Source organism: Papaver somniferum, chromosome 10 (genome assembly GCF_003573695.1).
Source record: "Papaver somniferum cultivar HN1 chromosome 10, ASM357369v1, whole genome shotgun sequence".
Classification (NCBI taxonomy): Eukaryota; Viridiplantae; Streptophyta; class Magnoliopsida; order Ranunculales; family Papaveraceae; genus Papaver; species Papaver somniferum.
Genome location: NC_039367.1, coordinates 151725918 through 151747501, shown reverse-complemented (window position 1 = coordinate 151747501; position 21584 = coordinate 151725918). Strand labels below are relative to the sequence as shown.

The following is a 21584-nucleotide window of genomic DNA, read 5'->3' as shown; positions in this document are numbered from 1 at the left end:
TTTAGTGAAAAAATTAAACACCAATCAATTATGAAGAAAGAACTACCGACTGTTGAGCCTCAACATTTTGACTAAGATTTGATTAATTTGATTAGCAGCTTCACCCCCTGCAACATAGGGAACTGCTGAGCCACGAAAGTATCAAAAGATTTAGTAAAAAAATTAAAAACCAATCAATTATGAAGAAAGAACTACCGACTACTAAGCCTCAACATTTTGATTAATTTGATTAGCAGCTTCACCCCTTACAACGGAGGGAACTGCAGAGCCATGAAAGTATCAAAAGATTTAGTGAAAATTAAAAACCAATCAATTATGAAGAAAGAACTACCGACTGCTGAGCCTCAACATTTTGACTAAGATTTGATTAATTTGATTAGCATCTTCAGCCCCTGCAACAGAGGGAACTGAGGATCCACGAAAGTATCTAAAGATTTAGTTAAAAACTTAAAAACCAATCAGTTATGAAGATAGAACTACCGATTGCTGAGCCTCAACATTTTGATTAAGATTTGATTAATTTGATTAGCAGCTTCACCCCTGCAACATAGGGAACTGCTGAGCCACGAAAGTATCAAAAGATTTAGTGAAAAAATTAAAAAGCAATCAATTATGAAGAAATAACTACCGACTGCTGAGCCTCAACATTTCGACTAAGATTTCATTATATTGATTAGCAGCTTCACCCCCTGCAACATAGGAAACTGCTGAGCCATGAAAGTATCAAAAGATATAGTGAAAAAATTAAAAACCAATCAATTATGAAAAAAGAACTACCGACTGCTGAGCCTCAACATTTTGATTAAGATTTGGTTAATTTGATTAGCAGCTTCACCCCCTGCAACAGAGGGAACTGCTGAGCCATGAAAGTATCAAAAGATTTAGTGAAAAAATTAAAAACCAATCAATTATGAAGAAAGAACTACCGACTGCTGAGCCTCAACATTTTCACTAAGATTTGATTAATTTGATTAGCAGCTTCAGCCCCTGCAACAGAGGGAACTGCGGAGCCACGAAAGTATCAAAAGATTTAGTGAAAAAAATTAAAAACCAATCAATTATGAAGAAAGAACTACCGACTGCTGAGCCTCAACATTTTGACTAAGATTTGATTAATTTGATTAGCAGCTTCAGCCCCTGCAACAGAGGGAACTGCGGAGCCACGAAAGTATCAAAAAATTTAGTTAAAAACTTAAAAACCAATCAATTATGAAGAAAGAACTACCGACTGCTGAGCCTCAACATTTTGATTAAGATTTGATTAATTTGATTAGCAGCTTAACCCCTGCAACATAGGAAACTGCTGAGCCATGAAAGTATCAAAAGATTTAGTAAAAAATTAAAAACCAATCAATTATGAAGAAAGAACTACCGACTGCTGAGCCTCAACATTTTGATTAAGATTTGATTAATTTGATTAGAAGCTTCACCCACTGCAACAGAGGGAACTGCTAAGCCATGAAAGTATCAAAAGATTTAGTGAAAAAATTAAAAACCAATCAATTATGAAGAAGAACTACCGACTGCTGAGCCTCAACATTTTGACTTAGATTTGATTAATTTGATTAGCAGCTTCATCCCCTGCAACAGAGGGAACTGCGGAGCCACGAAAGTATCAAAAGACTTAGTTAAAAACTTAAAAACCAATCAATTATGAAGAAAGAACTACCGACTGCTGAGCCTCAACATTTTGATTAAGATTTGATTAATTTGATTAGCAGCTTCACCCCCTGCAACATAGGAAACTGCTGAGCCATGAAAGTATCAAAAGATTTAGTAAAAAATTAAAAACCAATCAATTATGAAGAAAGAACTACCGACTGCTGAGCCTCAACATTTTGATTAAGATTTGATTAATTTGATTAGAAGCTTCACCCACTGCAACAGAGGGAACTGCTAAGCCATGAAAGTATCAAAAGATTTAATGAAAAAATTAAAAACCAATCAATTATGAAGAAGAACTACCGACTGCTGAGCCTCAACATTTTGACTTAGATTTGATTAATTTTATTAGCAGCTTCATCCCCTGCAACAGAGGGAACTGCGGAGCCACGAAAGTATCAAAAGACTTAGTTAAAAACTTAAAAACCAATCAATTATGAAGAAAGAACTACCGACTTCTGAGCCTCAACATTTTGATTAAGATTTGATTAATTTGATTAGCAGCTTCACCCCTGCAACATAGGGAACTGCTGAGCCACGAAAGTATCAAAAGATTTAGTATAAAAATTAAAAACCAATCAATTATGAAGAAAGAACTACCGATGGCTGAGCCTCAACATTTTGATTAAGATTTGATTAATTTGATTAGCAGCTTCACCCCCTGCAACAGAGGGAACTGGTGAGCCATGAAAGTATCAAAACATTTAGTGAAAAAATTAAAAACCAATCAATTATGAAGAAAGAACTACCGAATGCTGAGCCTCAACATTTTGACTAAGATTTGATTAATTTGATTAGCAGCTTCACCCCCTGCAACATAGGGAACTGCTGAGCCACGAAAGTATCAAAATATTTAGTAAAAAAATTAAAAACCAATCAATTATGAAGAAATAACTACCGACTACTAAGCCTCAACATTTTGATTAATTTGATTAGAAGCTTCACCCCTTACAACGGAGGGAACAGCTGATCCATGAAAGTATCAAAAGATTTAGTGAAAATTAAAAACCAATCAATTATGAAGAAAGAACTACCGACTGCTGAGCCTCAACATTTTGACTAAGATTTGATTAATTTGATTAGCATCTTCAGCCCCTGCAACAGAGGGAACTGCGGATCCACGAAAGTATCTAAAGATTCAGTTAAAAACTTAAAACCAATCAGTTATGAAGAAAGAACTACCGACTGCTGAGCCTCAACATTTTGATTAAGATTTGATTAATTTGATTAGCAGCTTCACCCCTGCAACATAGGGAACTGCTGAGCCACGAAAGTATCAAAAGATTTAGTGAAAAAATTAAAAACCAATCAATTATGAAGAAAGAACTACCGACTGTTGAGCCTCAACATTTTGACTAAGATTTGATTAATTTGATTAGCAGCTTCACCCCCTGCAACATAGGGAACTGCTGAGCCATGAAAGTATCAAAAGATATATTGAAAAAATTAAAAACCAATCAATTATGAAAAAAGAACTACCGACTGCTGAGCCTCAACATTTTGATTAAGATTTGGTTAATTTGATTAGCAGCTTCACCCCCTGCAACAGAGGGAACTGCTGACCCATGAAAGTATCAAAAGATTTAGTGAAAAAACTAAAAACCAATCAATTATGAAGAAAGAACTACCGACTGCTGAGCCTCAACATTTTGACTAAGATTTGATTAGCAGCTTCAGCCCCTGCAACAGAGGGAACTGCGGAGCCACGAAAGTATCAAAAGATTTAATGAAAAAATTAAAAACCAATCAATTGTGAAGAAAGAACTACCGACTGCTGAGCCTCAACATTTTGATTAATATTTGATTAATTTGTTTAGCAGCTTCACCCCCTGCAACACAGGGAACTGCTGATCCACGAAAGTATCAAAAGATTTAGTAAAAAAATTAAAAACCAATAAACTATGAAGAAAGAACTACCGATTGCTGAGCCTCAACATTTTGATTAAGATTTGATTAATTTGATTAGCATCTTCACCCACTGCAACAGAGGGAACTGCTGAACCATGAAAGTATCAAAAGATTTTTTGAAAAAATTAAAAACCAAATCAATTATGAAGAAAGAACTACCGACTGCTGAGCCTCAACATTTTGATTAAGATTTGATTAATTTGATTAGCAACTTCACCCACTGCAACAGAGGGAACTGCTAAGCCATGAAAGTATCAAAAGATTTAGTGAAAAAAATTAAAAACCAATCAATTATGAAGAAGAACTACCGACTGCTGAGCCTCAACATTTTGACTAAGATTTGATTAATTTGATTAGCAGCTTCAGCCCCTGCAACAGAGGGAACTGCGGAGCCACGAAAGTATCAAAAGACTTAGTTAAAAACTTAAAAACCAATCAATTATGAAGAAAGAACTACCGACTGCTGAGCCTCAACATTTTGATTAAGATTTGATTAAGATTTGATTAATTTGATTAGCAGCTTAACCCCTGCAACATAGGGAACTGCTGAGCCACGAAAGTATCAAAAGATTTAGTAAAAAAATTAAAAACCAATCAATTATGAAGAAAGAACTACCGACGGCTGAGCCTCAACATTTTGATTAAGATTTGATTAATTTGATTAGCAGCTTCACCCCCTGCAACAGAGGGAATTGGTGAGCCATGAAAGTATCAAAAGATTTAGTGAAAAAATTAAAAACCAATCAATTATGAAGAAAGAACTACCGACTGTTGAGCCTCAACATTTTGACTAAGATTTGATTAATTTGATTAGCAGCTTCACCCCCTGCAACATAGGGAACTGCTGAGCCACGAAAGTATCAAAAGATTTAGTAAAAAAATTAAAAACCAATCAATTATGAAGAAATAACTACCGACTACTAAGCCTCAACATTTTGATTAATTTGATTAGCAGCTTCACCCCTTACAACGGAGGGAACTGCAGAGCCATGAAAGTATCAAAAGATTTAGTGAAAATTAAAAACCAATCAATTATGAAGAAAGAACTACCGACTGCTGAGCCTCAACATTTTGACTAAGATTTGATTAATTTGATTAGCATCTTCAGCCCCTGCAACAGAGGGAACTGCGGATCCACGAAAGTATCTAAAGATTAGTTAAAAACTTAAAAACCAATCAGTTATGAAGATAGAACTACCGACTGCTGAGCCTCAACATTTGGATTAAGATTTGATTAATTTGATTAGCAGCTTCACCCCTGCAACATAGGGAACTGCTGAGCCATGAAAGTATCAAAAGATTTAGTAAAAAATTAAAAACCAATCAATTATGAAGAAAGAACTACCGACTGCTGAGCCTCAACATTTTGATTAAGATTTGATTAATTTGATTAGAAGCTTCACCCACTGCAACAGAGGGAACTGCTAAGCCATGAAAGTATCAAAAGATTTAGTGAAAAAATTAAAAACCAATATATTATGAAGAAGAACTACCGACTGCTGAGCCTCAACATTTTGACTAAGATTTGATTAATTTGATTAGCAGCTTCATCCCCTGCAACAGAGGGAACTGCGGAGCCACGAAAGTATCAAAAGACTTAGTTAAAAACTTAAAAACCAATCAATTGTGAAGAAAGAACTACCGACTGCTGAGCCTCAACATTTTGACTAAGATTTGATTAATTTGATTAGCAGCTTCAGCCCCTGCAACACAGGGAACTGCGGAGCCACGAAAATATCAAAAGATTTAGTGAAAAAATTAAAAACCAATCAATGATGAAGAAAGAACTACCGACTGCTGAGCCTCAACATTTTGACTAAGATTTGAATAATTTGATTAGCAGCTTCAGCCCCTGCAACAGAGGGAACTGCGGAGCCACGAAAGTATCAAAACATTTAGTTAAAAACTTAAAATCCAATCAATTATGAAGAAAGAACTACCGACTGCTGAGCCTCAAATTTTTGACTAAGATTTGATTAATTTGACTAGCAGCTTCACCCCTTGCAACATAGGGAACTGCTGAGCCATGAAAGTATCAAAAGATTTAGTGAAAAAATTTAAAAACCAATCAATTATGAAGAAAGAACTACCCACTGCTGAGCCTCAACATTTTGATTAATATTTGATTAATTTGTTTAGCAGCTTCACCCCCTGTAACACAGGGAACTGCTGAGCCACGAAAGTATCAAAAGATTTAGTAAAAAAATTAAAAACCAATCAATTATGAAGAAAGAACTACCGATTGCTGAGCCTCAACATTTTGATTAAGATTTGATTAGCAGCTTCACCCACTGCAACAGAGGGAACTGCTGAGCCATGAAAGTATCAAAAGATTTTGTGAAAAAATTAAAAACCAATCAATTATGAAGAAAGAACTACCGACTATTGAGCCTCAACATTTTGACTAAGATTTGATTAATTTGATTAGCAGCTTCACCCCCTGCAACATAGGGAACTGCTGAGCCACGAAAGTATCAAAAGATTTAGTAAAAAAATTAAAAACCAATCAATTATGGAGAAAGAACTACCGACTGCTAAGCCTCAACATTTTGATTAATTTGATTAGCAACTTCACCCCTTACAATAGAGGGAACTGCTGAGCCATGAAAGTATCAAAAGATTTAATGAAAAAATTATAAACCAATAAATTATGAAGAAATAACTACCGACTGTTGAGCCTCAACATTTTGACTAAGATTTGATTAATTTGATTAGCAGCTTCACCCCCTGCAGCATAGGGAACTGCTGAGCCACGAAAGTATCAAAAGATTTAGTAAAAAAATTAAAAACCAATCAATTATGAAGAAAGAACTACCGACTGCTAGCTAAGCCTCAACATTTTGATTAATTTGATTAGCAGCTTCACCCCTTACAACAGAGGGAGCTGCTGAGCCACGAAAGTATCAAAAGATTTGGTGAAAAAAATAAAAACCAATCAATTATGAAGAAATAACTACCGACTGCTGAGCTTCAACATTTTGATTAAGAGTAGATTAATTCGATTAGCAGCTTCGCCCCCTCCAACAGAGGGAAATGTTGCGCCACGAAAGTATAAAAAGATTTAGTAAGAAATTAGAAAGTATCAAAAGATTTAGTAAAAAATTAGAAACCAATCAATAATGAAGAAAGAACTACCGACTGCTGAACCTCAACGTTTTGATTAAGATTTGATTAATGTGATTAACCGCTTCACCCCCGGCAGTAGAGGGAACTGCTGAGCCACGAAAGTATCAAAATATTTATTAAAAAAATTAAAAACCAATCAATTATGAGGAAAGAACTATCGACTGCTGAGCCTCAACTGTGAATTTAAAGCTTTGATTGTTAATTTTATGGTAGTTGATAGCCCAGCTAGGGCTATATACGCTGCTACAAACAACAAGAGAAAATGGCTGATAACTCATATAGGGCTATGTTTTGAGCATCCAATTCACAACCGATTGGCGTTCAAAATTCTAATCCGCAACCATATAAACATAGTTCTTGCAATTGTATCCCCAAATGTGGGACTATTATGACACCTTCGTGTTTCCCTCATTTTCTTCCCAGTGTATTTGGAATTTTGGAACTAACAAAAGACTTCACATCCGAGTCTCTGAGGACAAAAACTGAAAAACAGTTAGATTTTAGGTTAAAGAAAGAATTATTGGGGATTTGTTCCGTATACAAAACTATATGCCTGAAATTGGACTTTAGGTAACAGTTTTGCAGCAGAAAATAGTGATCTAATGCTGTCAAAACCGTGGCTAAGGGGCATTTTCGGGTTTGGAATGTCTACGAGGTTTACTTGGATTATGAAACTTGTATGACGGTTTGGAGGAGTGTTTTCCAAGTTTAGGGTTTTTTAATTAAGGTGGAAGACTATTCTTAGAAGTTTTAGAAGACTTGGGGAGCAAGAATTTGTCTACTATATAAGAGGGCTAATATTGTGAGTAGAAATCATTCTCTTGATTATTCTCTTGGAGAATCCTCTCTTTATGAGAGTGTTTGTGTCACAACCGTTGTGTCCTATAATGGTTGGTGATGGGGCAAAATCTATGTGAGAAGAGTGACTTGTAGTGAGAACTGGTATGGGAGAAATCTAGGGTTTTTAGGGTTCATATGGGAGAAGCTAGAATTCGTGATGTTCTTCATGTTCTTGTCTAAATTCGAAGCAACCATGGCGGTGGAGGTTTATGGAAGAAGAAGAACAAAGGAAGAGGTAAACTCTTCGTAATATGTCTTGTTGTTTCTAACGTTAAGCGCTAGTGGGTTACATAACTAGTTGATTATATAAAGTGTCGATGTAATAACTTGTTATGATAATGAAGATTCTCAGGATGGTTTTGGCCGTGGATGTAGCCTACAAAGGTGAACCACGTAATCTTTGGGTCGTGTGTGATTGTCTATTATCATATTAATTATATATTCGTGCTAGTATTATCGGATCATGCTAATCTAAAGATATAAATAAAGGATTCGAGCTAAGTTATCTAAAGTAGGATGTTTCGTGGAATTTACTTCTATGAAAATATACCGGTTCGAGATTAACGTAACCTCGGTTTCGCGACAAGAATAACATCTGAAACCAAAAACATATTTCTTAGTACATATCCAGTAGGTTGTGAGGACTATCGGATTAGTCCAGCAGTTTGGTATTCTTTCGATCTCAGAATCTGCAGCTGAATCACCGGTGATGATGCATTCTTCTTCCTAAGCAGCTCCTAAATCGCCGGTCACCCATTCCTGGTTATTTTTCACCCATTTCCCTTTTTCAGTAACTCGTCATCCACTCGCCATCGACTGCCGGTCCTTGGTTCCAAAAGGAACAAATGATTGAATCCGAAAGAAAAGTACCAGAAAGTTAATCGGCTAAACTCATCATCGGAGTAAGTTTACTCGTCAAATCCAACTCCATATTTTGGATGGGTGTCCCTGATGTAGTCAAAGCAAAATCCTGAATCGGTGGTGAGTTACTGACAATATTTGTATCTAACAGAATTATGATTCGAAAGAGAAGTATCCAAAGCAGATAAAGGAACTAACAGAACACGGTTACACAGCCAACTCTTAGAAATTGTATACTTTGCAGAATTAAATTTCAAAAACCCAACGAATATTGACAAACCTAGCATGTTTGACAAATGGATTATATGCAGAAGTAGGCCTGGTCTGGACCCTCACTTTCATTTCTAGGAAACTTTTTTTATTTCTTGCAAAACTAGGCAAGTTAAACGGATTACATTCACTTTAACCATCTCGGTCAATTTATCGCGTTGACTTGTCAATGTCTCGCCAAAATATCAGATAGGGAGATCTCATAGATGTGGTGAGACAACTATACTACCCTTCCTGTACGTGTAATAGCAGAATAGAAAGAGATTGATTCTCACTTTCTTCTTCCTTCTTGTCTTTGGTTCTCTCTGGTGCATGTAAATTAATTTTTTCTTCTACTAAAATCGAGAGACAACTTGGGGATTTTTATCATATCAAACCTAATTAACATTAATCGTGGTTGTTTATAAGAGATTGAGTCACTGGATTGAAGATTTAGTGTAGTGAAGATGTTGAGACGAAAAAGACAGTTTAAGGAGAGGTTAATCACAAACCCACTTCTGTTTTTGATGATTTTTATCTGATTGTTATATTTATTGACTTTTTGGTGATGAAATTGGATCAGCTGTAGAGGAGACTCAATTTCTTAAGAAAAATAAGGTGTTACAAAGATGAATTCATCGTCTGGTGGTGGTATAAATGAAATTGAATGAAAAAAATATCAAGTATTGGAAATGGTTCAATAATGGTGTCTACGAAAGAGGAGGTTATAATTGTAGAAGAAAGTGTTAGAGAGATAATTATTCATTTGGTGGTAGAATATTAAGGTGTGGTTTGAGTGTTTGGGACAGATTAGGAATATGGGTTGATGTTAAATTTGGAATTCAATGCAGGGAAGGAGATACAGGGGGTTCACGAATCACAAGCAAGTGGATTTCATGAATCGCCAGCAAGTGCATTTCATGAATCACCAGCAAGGTGTTTGAGAAAATGCGTGAGATACAAGTTCTTCCTGAGTTGAAATCTCTATGCAGAAGCTGCAAACAAGGTAAAAAAAATTGAAATTGTATCGAAAACAGATTTTTTCATTGATAGTCCTTTAGTCAATGATAGCACTACTTGATGAGGCGTAAGGGTGAAAATGAATGAATTTGCTCCGTTTTGTTCTAGTTCTGTAGCAGTGTATTAAGGTTGTGATGAGTCTAGGAAGAATGGGTCGAATTAGTTGAGTTTCAATGTGACAAATCATGAAAGAAAACAAGTTTTGAGCTTTATTTGCTACCGGAAATCAACCACTACTCTCATTAATTTTATATGATGTATTGTGTGGAATTTGTAGAAATTAGTGTCTACATATGTTTAGGAATATTTGGTTTCCCTTGAATGTGAAATTGCTCCAGGAAGGAGATAGAATGGGTTTAAGAATCCTCAGGAAGATCAAGATTGTATCACCAGCATAACATACAGAAGGTGTTTGTGGAAGTTCGGTGAGTCGATGGTGTTTACACAACAACATCCATGTAGTGAATGAATGGCTTAAAGTAGATTTGTCAATGCCCTAATATGATCCTTCCTTTTTGTTAGTTTTGTTACTAGTTTGTTAATATTTTTTTCACCGACTCTTCTTCAGGTGGAAAATGCAAGGAAAGCAGCAAAAGTAGCTGCGATAGGAAGCGCTGTTGGAGCACTTTATTTGGGCGGAACTGCCTGGAGATATTCAAAGAGTCCTCACGGTACTCATCTAGCTCTATTGTTTGAATACCAAATGTTGTATTCGTATTGCTTATCATGGGCCATTACACTCAAGTCTCCTAGTAAATTTTGGAAACTAAAACGAGTTATGAGAAAATAAAACTACTGGAACCTTATTCTTTTGTTGTCATCTTGTAGCGGATCTTTTCGATTTCGGTTGACATTGGCTAATGATTATTAGTGCTATTCAATCCCGTTGTTGCTCTCGATTTCGATTTCGGTTTCGGTTGACATGGAAACCGAAGTGTCCAACTTTACTTTTAAGCAGTCAGGTGGTGGTTTAGAGACTTCCTTAGTCTCCTTAGTTTCTACCCATAATATATGAAGTTTCGATGTTGAATTATGGGGGATCTGGGGTTAGTATTACCATCGTTTGAAACTAGCTATACTAGTTTATATTCAAAGGGGTGTTCTTGCTAGCACTAGATTTTGTTTTACCCCTTGGTTGGTGTAGTTTTGGAATATGGTCGTCATAGTAAAAGTACAAGCTGTTTCCGTTAAGTACCATGTTTACCATGCTCTCCTGCAAACATTGTATTTGAACAATTGCGTGAAATTGCTGAAAATTGGATCCCTTGAATTGAAACTTTGAATAACCAGTATCTTCAGTTGAGTCCCTTAGAGGACTCTAAATGTAGCGTATTTTCTTAACACTGGAAGCGACTATGTTGACTTTATTATCACATTCAAAACCATTCAACTTGTGTGCATTGCCAGGATAGTAAAAAGAAAGAATTTGAATGTATCTAGTAAGGGATGGGATTTACCTGTATTAACATATTTACACATTTATTTTCACTTTTTACTAACAGGTGCCGTCTTAGCTGTGGGTCTTGGAGCTGTGGTTGGTTACACAGTTGGAAAAGAAGCTGCATACCATTATTATCAACTCTATCAGAATGATGCTATGGCTTCTCAGGTCAAGTTTTTGGAGTGGATTGTACCTGTTGTGGATGTAATTGTGATCTCTAGATGGTTTGTGGATTGTACCTGCAGTTCAGATTGCAAGTGGTGGAGCAGGTTGTGCTGAGAAGGAGTTCCAGGTGTTGTCAGTGTGATAAGTACAGGGTCATGGAGTGGTTAAGGGAGCTGAACTGCGAAGTTATGGGGTAAATGTGAATTACAGGGTATGAGATTGGTATCAATTTAAGTCATTCAATTTCTTCCGTCTTGTGATCTCTAAGTCTCTGTAGTTTCACCTCATACTCTAGTCCAAGTTTAAGTCATTCAATTTCTTCCGTCTTGATATCCAAATTCTCTTCTTTTTTTTTACAGAGGAGGCAGAACGGATAATGCATTGCAACGGAAGGGTGTTTTGCTTAGACGATGAACCAGGTGTGCATAGAGTATGGTTACCAGCTGAGGAAAAACCTGGATTAGCAATGTCAAGAGCCTTGGGAGATTTCTGCGTCAAAAACTTTGGTGTTATTTCAGTTCCTGAAGTCACACAAAGGAGTATAATCAGTAAAGACCAGTTCATTATCCTTGCCAACGATGGGGTATGTATAAAAATCATTCTAATTTCATTTCCCTCGTGTTCCTAATTTCACATGAAAAATGGTGCAAATATTCGCAGTTTGCTAATGTAAACACTAACCTCTGATCTTATCGACTCAGGCATGGGATGTTATCTCAAATCAAGAAGCAGTTCAAATTGTTTCTTCAACACCGGATAAACGTAAAGCAGCTAAAAGAATGGTCGAATGTGCCGCACGCGCATGTAAGCTTTAGGTTAGGAAAATGTCTGGGTTAGGGCCATGTTCCCATTCTATGTCACTATTCAGAAGGCAAAAAGGGCCTTCAGTCTCAATGCCATTCCCATTCTTCGGACTTTTCTGTAATGTCTGTTGCATTCATTTCGACCGGTGCAGCGTTGCTTCTTTACTGATGATGTATGCTCAGGCAATTCAATGAGTTCAGCAAGCACTGAATGTTCAGTAGATTTGAAGGACTAAAACGTCTTTTTAGCTAAGAAGATATGGACAGCTGGAAGATAACTGCAGCTAACTTTCCATCCATCACTTTTGGTCAAAACTTGCCTAGTCTAGCCATAAACAAAAAAAGTGGCCTAGAAATGAAAAGCACCAACAAAACGGGCCTATTTTTGTAAAAAGCCCTTGACAAATTTTGGGCCAAATTCGACAGCCTACTTTAACATATTTGGTGCTGTGATTAGCTTACTCGAGTATATCACGCTCATCCACACGGTCTACACACGTAAACAAGTTAATCTACAGATATCTATTTTTATACATCTACGTATTGAGTATTCCTCGCTATGTATCCAAAATTCTCTTGGTATATAGGTATCCAGCACTCTTGGTGCCGATTCTACTGACAATTAGAAATTAGAAACCAACACAAAGATAGTTCTACGAACCTAACAATGCTTTGTTGCCATATACATAAACACAGGAAAATTCAAATTTGGCAATCCATATGCGTCTATCAAGTGAACCTAAGAAGAAATTAACAAATAGACTCCCTAGACCAATTGAAGAAAGCTACTTTCCGCAATATACTTAATGGATTCTTAATACGAATAATGTTCCTACTTTGATTGGCTGATTGAATGAATTTTCTGAATTTAAGGTAGTGCGACTCGTCAACAAGAATATCTGATGCTCCTTGCATTTGTAGATACTCCTCAGGCTGACAGGCTGTACCATAGAGGTGCAAGTGAGTATTTGAAGTATCTTTACACAGGTTTGTGATTTTTTTTATTATTATTATTAATGTACTGTATTACAAACCACAATTATTCATAAGACACACAAGAAAAGAGAAACTCTTGCCTATGACACGGCATTTTATCCAGATGTAAAGATCAATCACCGTAGTGCGCTACCCAAACTTCAAGATTAACTGAACTTTTATATACAAATAGCAAGACTTTCTTTAGTTTTAGATGCTAAATACAAACATAATTAACTGAATCTTCATAATGGGATAAGCTAGCTACTATACTGGTGAAATTTTGGGTTTTGGTTATGTTTATATATGGCACAAGACACGCTACAAAAGAGAAACTCTATAGCACAATAATTTATTTTGATACCAGAATTCTAGATTAGCTCTATGGGATTCATAGACTCTTACCAGTTTTGCGTACACTCTGACAACCAGTATTCATAGTTTGTTAGGAACTAAAAGTATAAACCAGTAAATTTTAGATACAACAACATCAATAAGTTCTGATAGAAATATGGAACTTACAAGTTATAATCTGGTTGCAACTTATGAGTTAATAAGAAATCGAAGGAACTGGAATAGAAATAACACGCAGTAATGGTAATTCTTACCAAACAAAAGCGCTGAAAAAGTATAATGCTATGACAGCCATGATAACCAAGGCACAAGTATGCTACTTTCCGCAACATTTCCTGCATGTACTTATTGGATTCCTAATAAGAATTATTTATTGAAGTCTGCATCACATTCTATATTGAAATTAGTTCATTGTTCAATGAAACAACAAAATGTGCAGTTGACTGAAACGTAGCTTAACACCAGCTTACGGATCAAGCAGGAGACTTGAAACACTACAAATAATGCAACGTTGCAGTCTATTTTAATGCATATTTTTATGCATGTACGAACCTTCCTGCTTATTGCTGCTTCGTCTGCTAACGTGTGCGTATTCTTTTCTTCTCGCGTGATAATGCACGTATACCTTTTTACATTGTTTTTGTGTCCTCTTCTCCTAATCCTTCCAGTGAGATTAAGGTATTCATATGAGGAACGGTTTGGAGAACATATTGAGGAAACTTCACAATCTTTTTTATACTAGAATTTTCACAAATATAAAGATCGGAATGATTTGAAAAAACCATTTTCCCACTCTTCATCACAGCAAGTGGTTCCTTATCAAAAAACTCCTCACCCTAAGTCCATGACACGTGTTCCTCGTGCTCCATTACGTTCTGGTTTCCCTTCTTTCCCCGTTTCTTTAATACCCAAACATAAGTCATTTTTGTGAGTATATTGCGGGCAGAACACCATAAATATCCACCCAAAACCCTAATTCCAAAGGAACAACTCTTATGAGAAGGCAGTGTCTGAAGCTCATAAAACCTTTCATCAGCCATATTGAAGGCCACTATCTTCCCTGTCGATGTAATCCAATAAAGAGTTCCGCTTAAAAAGACACCATGATTAATAAAATTACACACATAACTAGGTAATTCTCCTACGTTTCGCCATCCATTGCTACTACCAAGAGTGTACACATCCACACATTCAGGGTTGGATTTTCCCCACAACTGAACGATTCTAAGAACCTTGTACTCATTGGTTTCACAAAGATAACCGAATCCTCCGTGATTATAATAAGCTGTAGGATACCTAACCCTATTAAACTCCGGAAGTATAATATACTCTTTCGTAATGGGATTACAGATATAAGCAGGTTGATAAACAGATGGTGCACGGTCATAACTAGCACTAAGGCAAATCAAACCATTGTATGAACCAATAATAGTATATCTCTTGAATGGAGGGTTTATGTTGAATCTTGTAATTCTATGCAAGGGTTTATACTTCTCATGATGATTCTCATTATACTCATGGTTGTAAAATGTTTGACGTTTTTCCTCATTTAATTGATAACACAGTATGAGAAAAGTGAACTTACCATGATCAGCGAGATGAGATAAGTGTATTTGAGAAAATGATGGATGGTATACAAGAATTCTCCACGGTTTGCATACCAATTTACATTCTAATACTGATTCAGTTGGTAACCTACTTAAAATCTCCAGTAACATCTCTGGTGGCAGAGCACTCAACTTCCTCATCGAAATCTTTGTTGGCAGGAGCCGATCACAGATAAATTCAGGGTTGGATTCTTAGGTTAGACGAAGGGGGTGATCGATTAGGGTTTTCAAGGAGCTATATATGGATACGGATATGGATTGAAAACTACAATTACGGGAAAGCTAAAATCCCTCCATGCTTCAAAATAAGGCCTTTCGAAACTTTAAGCCACAGGTTCTCAAACGTATGCCAACCGGTCGTACAAGAAGTTGCCCTCTTCTACTTCTTTTTTTATGAACCGGTCATATCATATGAGAAAATTGTAAGCAAGTCGGCTGAATGAAATTTCTGCGAGTCATGTACAAAAATAATTGATCTGAGAAATTTGTTGATACTCCTCTAGCTGCCGTAATTAAGAAGTGGAGCAGTAGTTGAAGTATCTCCAAATTCCAATACGTTTATTTACATACGAGGATAGAAGCTAGAAATTTCTATATTGAACGTATGAATTAAAAGGTCGTACTGGTTGAAAGATTGCATTATGAATTTTTGGTCTCTCATCAATCTTTGAGCATTTCATCCTCGAGGTTGTGAATCCGCTTCTCTACCCAAACCATGGGATCAGCAGCTGCTTCCATACTATTACATGAAAGCTGCATAACAACTCAACCAAATCAAACATAATTCAGAGTGTGAATCAAGAGAAACAAAATGAAAGCAACACTCAAAGGAAAAACAATTACATTTGCGCATACCTACAGTCTGGAATGTGATTGGATTTCAATGATAAAAACATAACTCTCCTTGCTCTCCTTATGCATTTATACACCTATGAAGAAAATCAAATTAAGAAAAGCGAAAATAATCCTGGAAACAATATAAGGACATACCTCAAACAAACTTAATTTCTTGGTAACAATAAAACTAAAAGTGGAGAGAGTTCCTGTATTACAACATCAAATTAATCAAGTCATTCATATCAGATGGATCTCCTCGCTGGTCGTCTCTTTAAATAAAATTAATAGCAAGATCTTTAAGAAACTATATGGATTTGAGATTAGGTTAAAGACTCCTTCACTTGTGGGCAATTGAAGATGAATATAAATTCCTTAAGAGAAATCCATCCTCTTAAATCTGACAAAAACTTTAGAGCTACTGTAGAGATGATCAGGAGAGCCAAGCAAACAAGGGCGAGGCAACATGTTGCAACGGTGTGCAGTTGCACCCCTTTAGAATACAAAGTCTAGTATTTTCAAGCCAAAAAAATAAAATAAAAAATTGCACCATGTTTGCACCCCCTAAGCCCAAAAGAAAACAAACCCAAAAGAGAAGTCCATTTAGACTTTCTTTCTCTCATACATCTTTAAAAATTTCTTTTCTCAATTACACCTCGGGATTACAAATTTCTTTTCTCAATTACGTACATCTCGGGAGTAAGAGCTTGGATTATATGTTTCATTGTTGCTTATCAATAGTTTTTTTTTTGTGTGTATTTTTCTTTTTTGCACCCCTCTTAAAATCCTGGTTCCCCCCTGACAAGCAAAGCAACCTTGTTGCCATGCTCACCATCATTTACACCAAAGAAGCCTTCAAACTGATTGCACCTTTTAATTTTTAAAAGTTGAAGATTATAATTGTTTTGAAAAAATGCTTATTGGGAAGTATATAAGCTCCTCAATATTGTCCATATTTAGGACTCTAAGAGATGTCTGGCTTCTCGCAACTGAGCGTACTAACTTGTAGTCGTGTAATACCAACTTCTTCAGAGAGGGAAAACAAGGGATTTCTCGTAGCTACTAATCCTCAGAATTTGAAGACAGCAAGGAGGATATGAACAACGACACATCAGTTCGTCTAGAAGCAACATATCAGTAAGAATGAGTTCAATTAAGGAAGGATATCTCTCAAGTGACGGAAGTTGTTTTATTCCTTACAGTTTACAAATTCCAAAATTTCCAATTTAAGAATACCACCACCAGATGGAACACACATCCACGTAGGAAGGTCGATCCCGTCCCATGAAGTTAGTAATCCTCAACTTCTCCAATCCAGTTGGAGTTTGGAGAGCTTCAAATACTTGAAATGCATAAGGTTTCTGATCCTACCTCTTCATCATGGCCAACTTAGTCGCTATACACGAAGATTCTGTTTTCCTTTCAAATTTGCTCTCTCTGCATTTATTGGGTTTTTCATGGTCTGAAGATTCCAAATACATAGATACTCAAAAATATTTAGGTTTGCTAACTCTTCAATACCATCATTATTCCAACATTCAGGGTCGTTCCCGCACTTTGTAAGTCAAACTTAGCAGGAAAAACAATTTCCCTATACTCATTGGTGTTCCCATGTGTGAGTAATAAAACTTTCTCAGTCTTATCCAGTCGGTTATCTCTTTCGGAAGCTCACACTTGAAAAGATCCAGAAACTCAAGATTGTTGAGGTTAGCACAAGACTCTGGTAATACTTACTTTGATCTCAGTACCATCTAAGTTAAGGTATCTTAATTGAGTTAAAGCTCCAAAATCTTTGGGTAAGGCTTCTAGTAACCAGCAGTTTTTGAAATTAAATGTGCTCAAATTCTTAAGACCTGCCACAGACTCGGGTAGCATTTTTAACTTTTTACATGAATGGACGTCTAATTTCTGCAAATTGCGGAGGCTACTCACAAAACTAGCTAGGTACTTTTTCAATAGGTGTATAAGACATATCAAGAAATCGAAGGTATTCCAATAGGTTTGCTCCACTCTCTAAAATTGCATCTGATATTTGGATTTAAGCCAAGTAAATGAAAGACAGGTAGGATTAAGAGAAAGAATGATTCTTGAGAAGATTTTTCTCCATGTTATTGTTATCTTAAAGGATAGATTCCAAAGAGTCCTAAGAACCATATTGATTATTCTTCAAATCTTTACAAGAGAGGTTAATCCTGAAACAAAACACCTTCTTTGGTAAGAGGATGAAGTTTATATTGCATGATGTTCAATTTGTGTAGTGATGCTAGGAAGGTAGGTAGAGGGACGATGCTCAGTCTCTTTTCTCGTTTTCTAAGTCGCTAGTCTTGTACTCGATGCTCCAGTAATGCCTTGAGAAAAAGCATGCTTTCTTGAGTTAACCAAGAATTACTAGTCAAAATGTCATCGTAAACGTGCAAATGATGGTTTTTTTACATAAGTTCGGACCGAATAGAACTCACTTACCGGCTTACCGGTTGTATATGTAACTACCGAAAATCTGATAACTACACCCAAATTTAAAATCATTGATTTAAACAGCATTCACATGAAAATGAAGATAAAGTGATGGAAATATAAAGAGACACAAGAGTTTTTTACGTGGTTCGATCTATGGAATGATCTACATCCACGGCTGTTTACTATGAGTATAAGATTACATTCAAGTTTACATGGAGACTCCATTGAAGGGTGTTATGGAGCTATATCTCTAAGTGGTGGTTAAAGAGAAGAAGAAGGAGATATTTTGTGTGTGTGTTCTCTCTTTCCACTGATTTCTCTCCTCTTTACATAACTTATTCCCTTCTCTCATAGATTCTTAAGTACTTATATAGATAGTTATCCTAGTAGAAGACAACCAAGACTCACATGCATGACTGATTCCTCTTCATTTGTCTTATTGGTTTACTTTTCAGAAGTTGTCTTTATCTGTTGTGATTGAGATTATTTCTTCCTGCTTCCTTGGTGAAGTTGGTCTTCGTCGCGTGGTTGCTCTTTGCCTTATTTGCCTTGTGCGATATTAAGGCAAAGAGCAATCTTAAGAGAACATTTTTCTTGATGTTGTTCTTGGGGCGTGATGCATGAGTAGCTATGATCGTGATGTATTGTCGTGATGATTATTTTGAGTTGATGTGAGATGACTTTTGTTTCATATCCTTTGAGTTGGTGGGTCGCTCTTTCATTGTTGTTTTTCCTCAGCTTCAATATTCTTCTTCTGCGATAGTGTTGCCTCAGTTTCTCATATGGTATACCTCCTTTTGCTTTGGGGAGATGAAGGAACTGAAACTTGCCGAAGCAAAAGTAACATGTTGCCTCTGTTTCATTTTGAAGTTTGGTAATGTGTAGGGCGAAGCATCCTTGGAAGTATTGATCTTTGTTAGTGAAGAAACTGCACGATAGAATACCTCTTGCTTTAAAAGTTGCCTCTATTCTTTCGTGGTGTTTAAAGATGTAAAATGTGTGTGAGTAGGGAACTGATCGCGTGACCAGCAGATCACGTTCTATCATCTTGACCAACTGTGCGAACCAACGTTATGTGAATAAAATATGACTCTATATTGTCAGCTTCGCTCTTTGGTTGGATTGTTAAGCCTATTCATAAATGTTTCACGCTCCATGTTTTGTTGCTGTAATGCCTCAGTATTTGTCTTGATGCTTTGCCATTTGATGCCTCAGTGACTTTGATGAAGTTTCGTGGTCTCATTTCCTCCTAAGTAAGGTTTTATTGTCTTCCCCCGCATAGAGAGAACTTAAAGAACTTATGGTCGCTTTGGGTAGGGTCTTCCACCTGTTGGGCGACGAAATCTCAGTTCCATGTGCTCTTACGAGTCATTGACCATCTATCTCGCCTTAACCGTGTTAGTATTCTGACCTCCTCAGGTTATCGCGCGACAATATACCAGGCCTTAGATACTCCCGTGAGTAAGAAGCCCCAATACATTGTCGTCTTTGACACAATCAGCTCCCTAGTGGAGGGTGTCTTCCATTTATATTCCCCCTGAATTGTCCTTTCAAGGAGGTCACCCCTAACCATTTCAGTTGGGATCCTCTCATCCAGTATCAACAACCAGTGTTGTCGTGATCTCATGCTTTTTCGCCTACGTGGCTACTGGGCACGAGATCACACCCTAAGTGGGGTTTTTTTTGGACCGAGTGCAGAATCCATGCCGGGCTATTTACTATCTCCACTGGCACGTTTCGACACCCCTTACCGGAGAACTTTTCGCTGAGTGGTTCGTTCTCAGTGGCCTCCAGTGCAGAGGCATTTCGCCCAATAAGTAAATTCCCCAGGATGCCCCAATTGCGACGCGCGTTAGGGCTTAAGGGTCGCCTCTTACGTGATCGATCTGAAACGCCATCGCACAAACACGCGAACTAAGTTGACACGCCGCAATTGTAGTCCCATCCTCCCTAGTTATAGGTTTTATAATAGTAACTTGCTGCCCCTATTGAGGTCTTACGAGATAGTATCTTTGTAACTTGTTTCGCCTTTTGTTTCTTCTAGTATTGTTTCCTCTACAGGAATTTTCTTGGAAAGTTTTGGCTCAGTGGGTCGCTTGGCTCAGCTGATGATACATTGACACTAGGTCCACCTGACGACTCCTCCTGCACTTCTATGTTGCCAAAATCAACGAGCAATTCCTTCACGTAATTATACAACTTTTCATTGAAGTATACTCCACTCTGTCTATTCCTCTCCTGAGTCTGCTTCATGTCTTTCAGCTTTGCTTCAATGATCTGCAACCTTGCTTCAGCACAATCGGGGGGACACGTTTCTTGTTCAATGATCTTAATCGCATCCAAAAATGCTTCTTCATACTTGTCCTTGTTCTCTGCAAGATTCATTGCGACGAGATCATATATCTCTTTCCTTTTTCTTGGTTTTCTTGGTTCACAGAATTCCATCTCAATTGCACTGTACTCATCTCTAAATTTCTCATTAAACTGCAACATGATTAAAAACACTCATCAAAGGAATGCATAACAAATATAACAACATTTTTTATATGCATAACCTGTGATGCAGCAAGTCTAAACAATGCATAACTAGTCATGCATTTAATATTGGAACTGAATAATATGTCATGCATTGATTTTGTTAAGGTGCATAACTTATTATGCATTTAAAAACACAACCCTGCTTAACTCCTTTTCAATATTGAAAAATGCATAACCGGTCATGCATTTATATATTCGGCTGCATAACATGTTATGCATTGATTTATTAAGATGCATAACTTATCATGCAGTTATCATTTTTTGCTAACGTAACTTATTATGCATTCATTTTTAAGGAATTTAGAGATACATTCATAGATGCATGAAGGTCAATTATAAATCATGAAATGTTCACAAACAGGTACCTTTAAGAACGTAATATTCTTCTTGAGCATTGCTTTCTTCATTGCTGCCAAGTCCCACTTCGCAACTCTCGGTGTATCATTGGAAATGACCTTGACGATGTCTGATGATATCTCATCTATGTTAGAATGCTCAGCCAACCAAAGCTGCAAAAAATAATAACTAATAAGATATTTTGTATCCAAGAAAGTAATATTTATTGACAGATGTTATGAAAGTAAAAAAAAAAAACTAACTCACAAGAGAATATATAGTGCAACCACTGCAATTCCTGATATGGAGATTGTTTCTTTTGACAGTCTTGATGCTCTCCATCAGGTGTTCATGAATAAGATCAGGAAAAGAGACAGAGTCCATGGTTTCCAAATCCTTAACCAAACC

General features: G+C 36.7%; 2 protein-coding genes across 2 annotated transcripts; one reads left to right on the top strand and one right to left on the bottom strand.

Moving 5' to 3' along the window:
- Nucleotides 1–11263: 11263 nt before the first annotated feature.
- Nucleotides 11264–13070, top strand: LOC113316542 (probable protein phosphatase 2C 34). The gene is made up of 5 exons (XM_026564703.1): nt 11264–11342; nt 11483–11494; nt 11632–11855; nt 11974–12076; nt 12949–13070. Exons 1-5 carry the CDS (start codon nt 11264–11266, stop codon nt 13068–13070), a joined length of 540 nt encoding a protein of 179 aa, XP_026420488.1.
- A 1170-nt stretch (nt 13071–14240) lies between these two features.
- Nucleotides 14241–15152, bottom strand: LOC113316541 (putative F-box protein At1g60370). Its single transcript, XM_026564702.1, has one exon. It carries the CDS (start codon nt 15150–15152, stop codon nt 14241–14243), a length of 912 nt encoding a protein of 303 aa, XP_026420487.1.
- Between the last annotated feature and the right edge of the window lie 6432 nt (nt 15153–21584).

Excerpts from the sequence above, each read along its gene's own strand:
- LOC113316542 (XM_026564703.1), top strand. The coding sequence starts at position 11,264 with ATGGCTTCTCAGGTCAAGTTTTTGGAGTGGATTGTACCTGTTGTGGAT. Across the intron at positions 11,856-11,973 it reads TTATCCTTGCCAACGATGGG|GCATGGGATGTTATCTCAAA; the intron begins GTATGTATAAAA and ends TTATCGACTCAG. Across the intron at positions 12,077-12,948 it reads CGAATGTGCCGCACGCGCAT|GTAGTGCGACTCGTCAACAA; the intron begins GTAAGCTTTAGG and ends TCTGAATTTAAG.
- LOC113316541 (XM_026564702.1), bottom strand. The coding sequence starts at position 15,152 with ATGAGGAAGTTGAGTGCTCTGCCACCAGAGATGTTACTGGAGATTTTA.